This window comes from Salvelinus alpinus, chromosome 22 (genome assembly GCF_045679555.1).
Source record: "Salvelinus alpinus chromosome 22, SLU_Salpinus.1, whole genome shotgun sequence".
In the NCBI taxonomy this organism is placed as follows: Eukaryota; Metazoa; Chordata; class Actinopteri; order Salmoniformes; family Salmonidae; genus Salvelinus; species Salvelinus alpinus.
In genome coordinates, this window is record NC_092107.1 from 994,111 (window position 1) to 1,006,578 (window position 12,468).

A 12,468-nucleotide genomic window follows, 5' to 3' on the forward strand; every position below is an offset into this window, starting at 1 on the left:
TGTGTGTGTGTAAGTGTTTGAGTGTGTGAGTGTCAGTATTAGGCGTGCTAGGTGGATATACATGTAAACATGGCTGTTAACAGGAATATATAAATACTTATGGTAATAACTAGTGGTAATATATACAGTTCCTTCAGAAAGTATTCATACCCCTTGACTTATTCCACATTTTGTTGTGTTACAGCCTCAATTCAAAATGGATTCAATATTTTTTTCCCCTCACCAATCTACACACAATACCCAATAATGACAAAGTAAAAACATGTGTTTTTTTCTTTATGATAACTTATTGAAAGTGAAGTGCAGAAATATCTCATTTGCATAACTATTCATACCCCTGAGTCAATACTTTGTAAAATCACATTTGGCAGCGATTACAGCTGTGTGTCTTTCTCGATACATCTCGAAGAGCTTTCCACACCTGAATTGTGCAACATTAGCCCATTATTATTTTCAAAATTCTTCAAGCCATAGATTTTCAAGTAGATTTAAGTCAAAACTGTAACTCAGCCACTCAGGAACATGACCTGTCTTCTTGGTAAGCAACTCCAATGTAGATTTGGCCTTGTTTTAGGTTATTGTCCTGCTGAAAGGATTATTAATCTCCCAGTGTCTGGTAGAAAGCAGACTGAATCAGGTTTTCCACTTGGATTTTGCCTGTGCTTCGCTCCATTCCATTTATCAGTATTGTATTTGCACCAAACATAACACTTTGTATTCAGGACAAAAACTATATTACTTTACCACATGTTTTTCAGTATTACTTTAGTGCCTTGTTGCATGTGTTGGAATATATTTATTCTGTACAGGCTTCCTTCTTTTCACTCTGTCAATTAGGTTAGTAACTACAACGTTGGTGATCCATCCTCAGTTTTCTCGTATCACAGCCATTAAACTCTGTAACTGTTTAATGTCACCATTGGCCTCATGGTGAAATCCCTGAGCGGTTTCTTTCCTTTCCGGCAACTGAGTTAGGAAGGACGCCTGTATCTTTGTAGTGACTGGGTGTATTGATACACCATCCAAAGTGTAATTAATAACTTCACCATGCTCAAAGGGATATTTAATGTCTGCTTTCTAAACGTTTTACCCATCTACCAATAGGTACCCTTCTTTGCGAGTCATTGGAAAACCTCCCTGGTCTTTGTGGTTGAATCTGTGTTTGAAATTCACTGCAGGACTGAGGGACCTGTATATGTGAGGTACAGAGATAAGGTGGTTATTCAAAAATCATGTTAAATACTATTACTGCACACGGAGTGACACCATGTAACTTATTATGTGACTTGTAAAGTAAATGTTTGTCCTGAACTTATTTAGGCTTGCCATAACAAAGGGGTTGAATACTTCTGACTCAAGACATTTCAGATTTTTTTTTTTTAATTAATTGGCAAAAATGTCAAAAAACATAATTCCACTTTGACATTGTGGGGTATTGTGTGTAGGCTAGTGACCAAAAAATCTAAACTTTATCCATTTTAAATTCAGGCTGTAACACAACAAAATGTGGAAAAAATCAAGGGGTGTGAATACTTTCTGAAGGCACTATACATGTAAACAGGAGTACTAGTAGTAGGATAAATAGATATATACTAATGGTAACGGCAATCAATGAACGGCAACGTAGTGGTACTAAAAAATATAATCAATAATAATTTTAGCAGCAGCGTAGGTGTGAGGGGGAGCAGTAGTTATTAGCCATTTAACAGTCTTATGGCCAGGGGATAGAAGCTGTTTAGGAGTCTGTTGGTCTGAGCACCGATACCGTCTGCCGGGCGGGAGCAAGGAGAACAGTCCATGTCTCCGGTGGCTGGAGTCTTTGGTAATTTTTGGGGCCTTTCTCAGACACCGCCTGGCATGTACGTCCTGGATGGCACAATGCTGCTGCTGCTGCTGCTGTTTAGAACCAGAGTTACCTTGAGATATCAAATGCAAGAATGCCAAGAGTGTGCAAAGCTGCCATCAAGGCAAAGGGTTGCTACTTTGAAGAATCTCAAATATAAAATATATTTTGATTTGTTTAACACTTTTTTGGTTACTACATGATTCCATATGTGTTATTTCATAGTTTTGATGTCTTCACTACTATTCTACAATGTACAACATAGTAAAAATAAAGACAAACCCTGGAATGAGTAGGTGTGTCACAGCTTTTGATTGGTACTGTAGTGTAGCAGCTAGTTAGCTAGAAATAGATGATAAACCCATAAGGATACTAGCGAGACCCAGTAACAGCTGTGCAGTATGCTGTACTGATTGGCTTTATTAGTGGCTGTATTATGTTAGATGGTTGTGATATTATGCTCTTTACTGGGTTCATATAGAGCAGATTAGGTCATCTTTGCCTAAATTGAAGAGGGAACAAATTTCTTAGAGTAAATTTTAGGGATTTATCAATGTGGGGCTGCAGGTAGCCTAGTAGTTAGAGCATTGGGCCAGTAACCGAAAGGTTGCTAGATTAGACCTTCGAGCTGACAAGGTAAAAATCTGTCATTCTGCCCCTGAACAAGGCAGTTAACCCACTGTTCCTAGGCCGTCATTGTAAATAAGAATTTGTTCTTAACTGACTTGCCTAGATAAATAAAGGTTAAATAAAAATAATAATAAAAACAACAATTTTGTTTTGAATTTTTTTCCCTCATCACTGTGTAATGCTGGTTAGAGATAGGCTGTTAATTTAAAGACTATGCCACATCCCTGAAATTCCCAACTTTTTAATACCTTCAAGAAATTAAGATATTCTCAGTGGATAGAAAATATGCTAATGCTGTTTTTTCTTTCCCAAAGCCCCTCCCACTTTTACGACCACGCCCCCACAGTATGTGGAGGCCAAGGAGGGGGGCAGCACACTGCTGACTTGCTCCGCCCAGGGAAACCCCAAACCCATGATCAGCTGGCTGAGGGAGGGGGAGGAGCTTGCAACCAGGGGAAAATACAAGGTAAGACAAACTGGACAACAAATTTACTGTACCTCGTGCTAGAAATACACGCCCTTTAAATCTTGAATCAGCAGTGAAATGGCCTGTGAAAGTGACTATATTTTAGGTCAGTAGAAATAAAACATGCAGATTTGTCCATTTTCTTGGGCTGCCATGACATTCTTTGATATTTAGGGAAATTAGCCTTGAAGGTATATGGATTCCACATCATTTAGCCCTTTAAGGTCTTGGAGTCATTCAGATGTGAAGTTGAAATCTTAGATATTATACCTGTCTTGCATGCTTAACACGAGCCCCACCCCACCACTTCTGAGGATGTCACTGCTCCTGCTTTGTTTTGTTTGCTATGGAACAAAGTACAGTAAGCACTGAATTGTATGGAAATAACCAGAACAACTGAACAGAATGGAAATATTCAGAACAACTGAACAGTATGGAAATATTCAGAACAACTGAACAGTATGGAAATATTCAGAACAACTGAACAGAATGGAAATATTCAGAACAACTGAACAGAATGGAAATATTCAGAACAACTGAACAGAATGGAAATATTCAGAACAACTGAACAGAATGGAAATATTCAGAACAACTGAACAGTATGGAAATATTCAGAACAACTGAACAGAATGGAAATATTCAGAACAACTGAACAGTATGGAAATATTCAGAACAACTGAACAGAATGGAAATATTCAGAACAACTGAACAGAATGGAAATATTCAGAACAACTGAACAGTATGGAAATATTCAGAACAACTGAACAGAATGGAAATATTCAGAACAACTGAACAGAATGGAAATATTCAGAACAACTGAACAGTATGGAAATATTCAGAACAACTGAACAGAATGGAAATATTCAGAACAACTGAACAGAATGGAAATATTCAGAACAACTGAACAGTATGGAAATATTCAGAACAACTGAACAGTATGGCTAGGCTATATCCTTTCACAGACAAGCTTTCACAGACTCCAAAACAATGTGTGGTGCCAGAACAACAACCTCTCCCTCAACGTGATCTAGACAGAGGAGCTGATCGTGGACTACAGGAAAAGAAGGGCCGAACACACCCTCATTCACATCGGCGGGGCTGTTGTGGAGCAGGTCAAGTGCTTCAAGTTCCTCGGCGTCCACATTACTAAGGACCTATCATGGTCCAAACACACCAAGACTGTCGTGAAGAGGGCACTACAACACCTATTCCCCCTCAGGAGACTGAAAAGGACCCATTTGGCATGGGTTCTCAGATCCTAAAAAAGTTCTACAGCTGCATCAGTGAAAAGGGCTACTTATCAGCTTCTACCCACAAGTCATAAGACTTTTTGCATTTATGATAAATACGATTTGAATTGATCAGGTTCGGCAAGTCTAATGACAACAATTTACAGTTGTGAATGCTACACACTTTTTGTGGAAATATATGGTTAGATTTTTTTTTTTTAAACATGCATGTTCCTCTATCTTGGTACTCAGACTGGCTGTAGACAAGTCTATACAGTCTGTTTCATAAGTCATGTTCAAGGAAGGCAGTCTATAGGTGTGGTTGTGTGTGCTGGAGGAAATCTTCAGCACACACCACCATCTGCCTGAGTATATGTGAGAATGTTGTCTGTCTGTGCACTTTTCACTGCACCCAGATTGCAGATCGAGAAGCCCTTATTTGGACTGTCTTACATGTCTGTGATTGGCCAGTAGCATCTGTTAGTCAGGCTACAGAATGCCTGCAGAGGGCGGGTCCCTGAGGGGAGGAAGAACAGTCCAGGCGTGTCAAGCCTCGGCTGCACCCCCTCTCTCATTTGTCATGTTTTGCGTTAGTGTTCCAGTTCTCTTTAAGGAACCCTGTGAACCATGGACAACCCCCTCTCACCCCTCTCTCAGCCCCCCTACACTCAGATATTTCAGATGGAGTAAATCCCAGAGCTTGCTGAAGGCTGCACCTAACATTTGGAAATGATGTGTGATGTACAGGAAGTGACAGCTATCCTCATTCCTGTGTCATAGTTTATGTCACTCAGCGAGCTGGCGCTCTGTCTTGTCCCTCTCTCACCCCTCTCTCATCCCTTTGTCATCCTTCTCTTAGCCAGTCACCCTTCTCTCATCCTTCTTTCACCCATCTCTTTCATCCATCTCTTTAACCCTTCTCTTTCATCCATCTCTTTAACTCTTCTCTTTCATCCATCTCTCTCACCCCTCTCTTATCCATTCTCACCCCTCTCTCTCTCCTCACACTCTCTCTCATCCCTTTCTTTCATCCATCTCTTTCACCCCTCTCTTTCATCCATCTCTTTCACCCCTCTTTTTCATCCATCTCGCACCCCTCTCTTATCCCTCTCTCTCTCATCCTTCACTCTCTCATCCCTCACTCTCTCATCCTTCACTCTCTCACCCTCTCCCTTACCCTTCTCTCTCACACCTTTCTTTCATCCATCTCTCTCACACCTCTCTTATCCATTGCTCATCCCTCACTCTCTCTCACCCCTCACTCTCTCACAAACTCTCTCTCTCCCCTCACTCTCTCTCTCCCCTCACTCTCTCTTGCCCCTCTCTCTTTCTCTCTCTCTCACCCCTCTATCATTCCTTTCCTCAACCTTTCTTATCCCTCTTGCTAACCCCTCTCTTCCCTCTCTCACCCCTTTCTCATCCCTCTCTCTCACCCCTCTCAGGCTCCCACACCACAGCCTCGTCGAAGGTCAGAGTGGACGAGCCCAGGGCTTTAACATGTTTGCCTTAGTAAACGATCAGAGGACTTCCTCATCCTACTGCATCAATATTACATTACTCTTAATATGAATGTTATACTAAACATGAATATCAATAGTGAGCCAAGTGCCTCACATCAAAAACCATGCTTTGATGCAGACAGCATTGAGGCGTATTGATAGTGAGGGTGGAATATGTTTATGATTTGTTTGAACACTCAAATTGTGTTTGATTTCCATGTGGTTGGTTTGCTGTGAGAGGAAACTGGAAAAACTTGTAGATACCCAAACCAAGCCATAGTTTAGACATTTGAGGACTCCCATTGTAGTAAAGAGATGGTGGTAATGTTTGTGCTCCATGGATAACTAGTGTCCATGAGGACTTGTTAGAGAATGGCAGGGATATGACAGTGGGGAGAAGAGGAGGAATCCTGGTCATCATCTCAACACCCCCTGCTGTTTGAGGTCCCACACATGAATCAATGTGTTGTGTCTGAAAGTCATTATCCTCCTCCTCCACCTTCGTCTCCTCATCCTTCCCTCCCTATCCTCCCCTCCTCATACTCCCTTCCCCATTCTTCTTCCCTATCGCTATAGAAACGGCCTGCTGACTACACTGCTGCAAGTGTAGTGTAGGTTACTGTGTCATAACTGTGGCACAGCTAGGTGTGTTTGTCCTGCCGTGGAGTGGGATTAACAGGGAGTCCTATTTCAGCTGGGCTGACCCAAGGGTAGGATGGACCACTGTGTGGGTGTGTCTAGTGGCTGCTAAACTCTCTTGGCTGAAAGGTTTGAGAGACCGATGAATAGGTATAATCCCTCCCATGTTTTCTTTAGCAGATTCCCTCCCATTTTCTTGAATGGACAGGGCTACAGCTGTGTGTAACCTGAATGAACAGAACCCAGCAACCCTACTGCATAATTTATGAGGGTATTTTTATTAGTTTGGGTTAATGTCTTCCCTCCCTGCTTATTGGTTCCTGTCAGCGTCCTCCTCGGCAGAGGGGTGAGGAAATACAGGAGCACAGTGAGACGTTTCCCAGGTTACCGCTTGGAGAGATTAGCTTCACATCACAACCAAAGTTAATTAGAGAATAACCTCATCCCCAGGCTATTGCACATATAAGCCTGGGATATCAACCACTCAAAGTTTTCCTTAGTGGGAGTGACCATAGAATTCAATGGGTGTGACCTCCTGAGTAAATTATTTGTCATTTAATTTTAGCGAATCACACAACCTGCAAGGCGTGGCTCTGTGCTTGTGGTTTGCTAGCGTATGCGGGAGAGTTAGGGGGAAGGTGTTGTGGGAGATGATTGGTGTGTAGATTAAGACGATTAAGCCAATTCCTATGCGCCGGGAGTTTCTCCCGGCTCTCTGTATTGCCTCACGAAGGCCAAGTTTGACACATTGGTCCACCAGACTCTTTGCGTATTTGCTCGGAAGTGTTTGGGAACTAGATGAATTAGAGAGTTACATGATGATGAGTTTAGACTTTAGAGTATTGGTTGTATGCTCTCTATAAAACATACATTCCTACCAAAGACAGAACCTCAACCCTGCCTTGATTTTGGTGTGCCATTTCACTAGGTTATGCTTATAAATACCATGTCTGTATGTTTGCTCTGTCTCGCACAAACATGTCCACCCCAGGTGCATGATGGAAGTCTGACGGTGCTGGGGATCACTCGGGACGACAGAGGGGCGTATACGTGTCGAGCCTTCAGCGACCAGGGAGAGGTGCTCCACACCACCCGTCTGCTGGTCCAAGGTAAGAGGGCAACGGTCACACTGTAACGTCACAGATGGGTGTAACTTCAAAGGTTGTTATGGTGGTGTGAGGGAGAAATCATGACTTTTCTCTACTGAGGTGCACACTTGATTATTGAGTATGAGTTTTGAGGAGAAGATTCCTAGGACAATTGCTGGCTGAATAGTGAAAGAACAGTTTGTCCTGACTTCCTGAAAATTCCCTTATCAGTTAATCTTTACGCTATTTTTACCTTACACCTGCTATTAAACATCTATTACATGCCTACAGCTATGTAGTACTGTGTCTAGATTGTGTTTAAGATGGAGAAATTAAGTCCTGCCGCTCTCTACTTAAACAGTCTCTGTTTCCTGCCTTTGTCACAGTATGCAGGGTTAGTGTTTGGTTTTATCAGTGTGGTAATATGGTTTAGTCGGTATCAGTCAATAATCTTAAATCCTCTCCTGACCTAGTCTGTGGCTACTGCTGCTGCTGGGGTGTGTGTGCATATCACTGTCTGTCTGAGGCATACATCACTGTCTGTCTTCGGTCCATTAACCAGGCTCTCTCTCGGCTAGACAGACACAGAACTGGGCTCTGCTCTGCTCAGATAGATGGATCTGATACAGGCTTCCTACACTTCCTGCCTTTGCCTCTATGTCTACATCAAACACGCGCACACACGTTCTCTCTCTCTATCAAAACAAGCACTGGATGAGTTAACAGGCTGTACATTAGACGATGGAGCAGGTTGGTTTTATGGTAGGCTTGTTAGGTTTAATGGTGGGGTAAAGATCTGTCAATTTCAGTCAATGTCTAAAAGGAGGATGGGCAAGAAGTCATTGGTTACATATTGGATTTTGAGGAAGGTTTACTCTACTGACCCCTCTAAACACACGCACACACTGCATGCACATGCCTGATAATACAGGAAGGGGAGGGTTGTCTAGAACAGCTGACAGGTGAGGGGAAAGGTTTAAATTAATTGGTCTGACTGAAACATCCTCATAAACCTCATACATGTCTTAGATGGTTGGAATAAGGCTTTTACAAATCCAGAGTGAATTGGAATAAATCTGAGATATAATGATACATATGAGTTTTGTACACAAGCAATATTGCAGCCTGTTTTTGTTTTTCACTAAGGAGTATCCATCCATAAGCAGGCTCTGTGGAAATGTGCCAGTGAAGTTGTCTAAGGCTCTCTGAACAATTACAAGCAGCTATCGGAGGAGTCGTGATTCTCACTAAAGTGATCTGTTTTTATTTGTTCTGTGACTTAACCACTCTTTCAGTAGTCCCTCCTGATGTATAAAGTCATTCAGTGTGTATTAAGGAAATAACCAGGAGGCTTGTAGCTGGGCCCACTTATAAAAGACAGCTTACGTTTCACTGTCTGTAATATAGTACAGAGAGCAGAGCAGCAACCTCAGGGCACTGAGGGCTCATGTTGTGGAGGCATCTGCAAGTCTGGCAACCAAGTGTGTGGTTCAAGTTACAATATGCCTGCTTACTGTATCTCATAGGCTACTAGAGAGAAGCTTGTGCCAGGGGTCTACTGTACCTATTTAACAATAAACAGATGCTGAATGGGTAATAAGATAATATTTCAGTATCCATATCTACACTGAATGAAAAATATAAACGCAACATGTAAAGCATTGGTCCCATGTTTCATGAGCCGAAATAAAAGTTCCCAGAAATGTTTCATACACACAAAAATCTAATTTCTCTCAAATTTTGTGCACAAATTTGTTTACATCCATGTTAGTGAGCATTTCTACTTTGCCAATTTAATCCATCCACCTGACAGGTGTGGCATATCAAGAAGCTGATTAAACAGCATGATCATTACACAGGTGCACCTTTTTCTGGGGCCACTATAAAATTTGCAGTTTTGTCAAACAACACAATGCCACAGATGTCAGTTTTGAGGGAGTGTGCAATTGGCATGCTGACTGCAGGAATGTCCATCATGGCTGTTGCCAGATCATTTAATGTTCATTTCTCTACCATAAGCCTCATCCAACATAATTTTGGAGAATTTGGCAGTACGTCCAACTGGCCTCACAACTGCAGACCACGTGTAACCACGCCAGCCCAGGACCTCCACATCTGGCTTCTTCACCTGTGGGATCGTACGAGACCAATCACCCGGACAGCTGATGAAACTGTGGGTTTGCACAACTGAAGAATTTATGCACAAACTGTCAGAAACTGTCTCAGGGAAGCTCATCTGCATGCTCGTTGTCCTCACCAGGGTCTTGACCTGACTGCAGTTTGGCGTCATAACTGACTTCAGAGAGCAAATGCTCAATTTCGATGGCCATTGGCATGCTGGAGAAGTGTGCTCTTCACAGATGAATCCTGGTTTCAACTGTACCGGGCTGATGGCAGACAGCGTGTATGGCGTAGTGGGCAAGCGGTTTGCTGATGTCAACGTTGTTCCCCATGGTGGCGGTGAGGTTATGGGATGTGCAGGCATAAGTTATGGACCACGAACACAATTGCATTTTATCAATGGCAATTTCAATGCAGAGAGATACCGTGACGAGATCCTGAGGCCCGTTGTGCCATACATCCACATCCATCAGCTCATGTTTCAGCATGATAATGCAGGGCCCCATGTCGCAAGGCTCTACACAATTCCTGGAAGCTGAAAGTGCCCCAGTTCTTCCATGGCCTGCATACTCACCAGACATGTCACCCATTGAGCATGTATGGGATGCTCTGGATCGACGTGTACGACAGCGTGTTCCAGTTTCCGTCAATATCCAGCAACTTCGCACAGCCATTGAAGAGGAGTGAGACAACATTCCACAGGCCACAATCAACAGTCTGATCAACTCTATGTGAAGGAGATGTGTCGCGCTGCATGAGGCAAAAGGTGGCCACACCATATACTGACTGGTTTTCTGATCCACGCCCCTACCTTTTTATAAAGTTCCTGTGACCAACAGATGCATATCGGTATTCCCAGTCATGTGAAATCTATAGATTAGGGCCTAATGAATTTATTTTAATTGACTGATTTCCAGAAATGAACTTTAAATCAGTAAAATCTTTGTGTTGAGTTTATATATTTTTTCAGTGTATGTTTTGTTGTACACTAAAAGCCTTTGTTTGTTTCCTCTAGGGCCACCTTATATTAAGTCACCTCCAGAGAACATCACTGTCAACATATCCCAGAATGCACGCTTCACCTGTCAAGCAGAGGCGTATCCTGGCAACCTGACCTACACCTGGTTTTGGGAGGAAGATAACGTCTACTTCACTAAGAAGTAAAGTTATAATCGAGATCATGTGTCTGATTGTCTGTGTGCCTTCCCTTTGGTCTTTGAGTCTTTTTCACCGTGTCATCTAAAGGCTTTTGAATCTTCTGTCCTCTCCTGTGACCTTAAAGTATTTTGTACTGTGTCTTGGCATAATTATTATTTGAGTCTTCCAGACCCTGTCTTGATTCAGTGACTTTGAATGTGTGTGTGTGTGCTGGTGCCATGTTCTACTGTGGTCCGGCAGGAGTAAGAGAGGGCCTAGCAGGGGCTGTCTGTAGCACGCCAGCCGGGTTAGCACGCTCTGATGACAATTCCACATGCCTCTTATACTGTAGTAATGATCTGAAGCGTAGCCAGGAGCTGTCAGACTCGCCCCAAGCACCACTTTAGTTTAGTGATGGAGAAGTTTTAGAAAGAACAAGTGACTGGGAGGCCAAGTGTCTGTCTGGGAGAATCAACCTATCAGAGAGTCCCTTAGAAAGAGGCCCATCTCAAATCGTTTTCTAAAGGCCTAGAAAAAGGCTGTGCATAATCAACCCTAGGATAAGACACTACTGTCCTAGTTGGGCTGCTTACAATGTTTGGTCTATCCTTGGAGGCAACAGTCTATCACGAAAGGGTATTTTTGGTCTAATCATACGATTTATTTAGTCAAAAATATTCATAGTTTAGATAAAAATATTCCCTCTGCTATTTCTTTTGCATAATGTCCTCTCAAATATTACTCAAATGAACATGGTGTGAGGTGTGTTTGTTCTTTGTTTGACACACAGCGGGAATAGAATATCTGCCAGTGTACTCTTCATGAGGGTACTTCATTTAAAGTGGCAGTGCGAGAGAAAGCACTAAGGCTGCAGCATCAGGTGATTGTGGAAATTAGGGGATTTATTTGACATACAACTGCTTCATCTTTTGGAACCTATTCAGCCTGGATGGATTTGACCAAATGCTGCCCTCTCATGGCAAGCTTGTGCAATTACATTAATGCAGCCCCAAGTGTGTGAGTGTGTCTCTATGCTTTGGCATATTCGATAACTGTCTGCCTCCTCTCGGCAGTGACCTGAAAAACCGAGTCCGCATCCTGATCGACGGAACCCTCCACATCTTCCGGGTGAAACCAGAGGATGCTGGGAAATACACCTGCAGCCCAAGCAACAGCCTCGGAACGCCACCGTCAGCATCAGCACACCTCTCTGTTCAGTGTGAGTGTTACCATGGCGACAGAGGGAGGGAAGGGGGGAGGGGCAGACAAGGCTGGCTGGCTGTACTGGAACAGGAGGAGAAATAACAGTACACAACCTGCATAATGGCAGCCAGAACACTGCTGATGTATTGTCATTGGTGATGCAGTACCATACATATCGCCCTGCTGAAACTTTTCCACCTTTGGCTGAATTTCAGAGTCAAAGGTCGGGACGAGGGAATGATTAGATATTCCTACTGCTCATCATCTTGGCAGGTCCTCTCTCATCACCATATTCTTAGCATTTTTTCCCCGTCTATGATTCCAGTCTCTGTAGAGTTGTTTATCTTCCATTGCTAGACACTGAAAGAGACAGTCTGCTAGTCTCACCCCATAGCATGCTGCTCAGTCTCTCCTTCTCCCCTTAGAGAAAGAGTCTTGGTCTCCTCAATGTGCCGGACTGAATTGAAACGGTGACCTTTTAGTTCATCTGCTATGTGGGGGGAAATGCCACCAGGCCGGATGTCTAAGTGTGTTTGCTACTATGCTAATTCCCTCTGGAGTCGCTGGTCATTGATTTCTGTGTTCTGAGAGAGAGAGAGAGAGAGAGAGAGAG

General features: G+C 43.0%; 1 protein-coding gene across 6 annotated transcripts in view; it reads left to right on the top strand.

Moving 5' to 3' along the window:
- The window catches only part of LOC139548741 (protein turtle homolog B-like), a 73,391-nt gene that overhangs the window by 38,658 nt on the left and 22,265 nt on the right, over positions 1–12,468 (top strand). For all 6 annotated transcript variants that reach the window (XR_011669770.1, XM_071358521.1, XM_071358520.1 and 3 more), the window contains exons 4-7: positions 2,788–2,939; positions 7,298–7,415; positions 10,531–10,675; positions 11,726–11,871. Coding sequence is in view for 5 of the 6 variants with exons in the window: in XM_071358521.1 (XP_071214622.1) it covers positions 2,788–2,939; positions 7,298–7,415; positions 10,531–10,675; positions 11,726–11,871 (561 nt within the window). In the remaining variant the exon portion in view is untranslated. The remainder of the gene's footprint in view (positions 1–2,787; positions 2,940–7,297; positions 7,416–10,530; positions 10,676–11,725; positions 11,872–12,468) is intronic.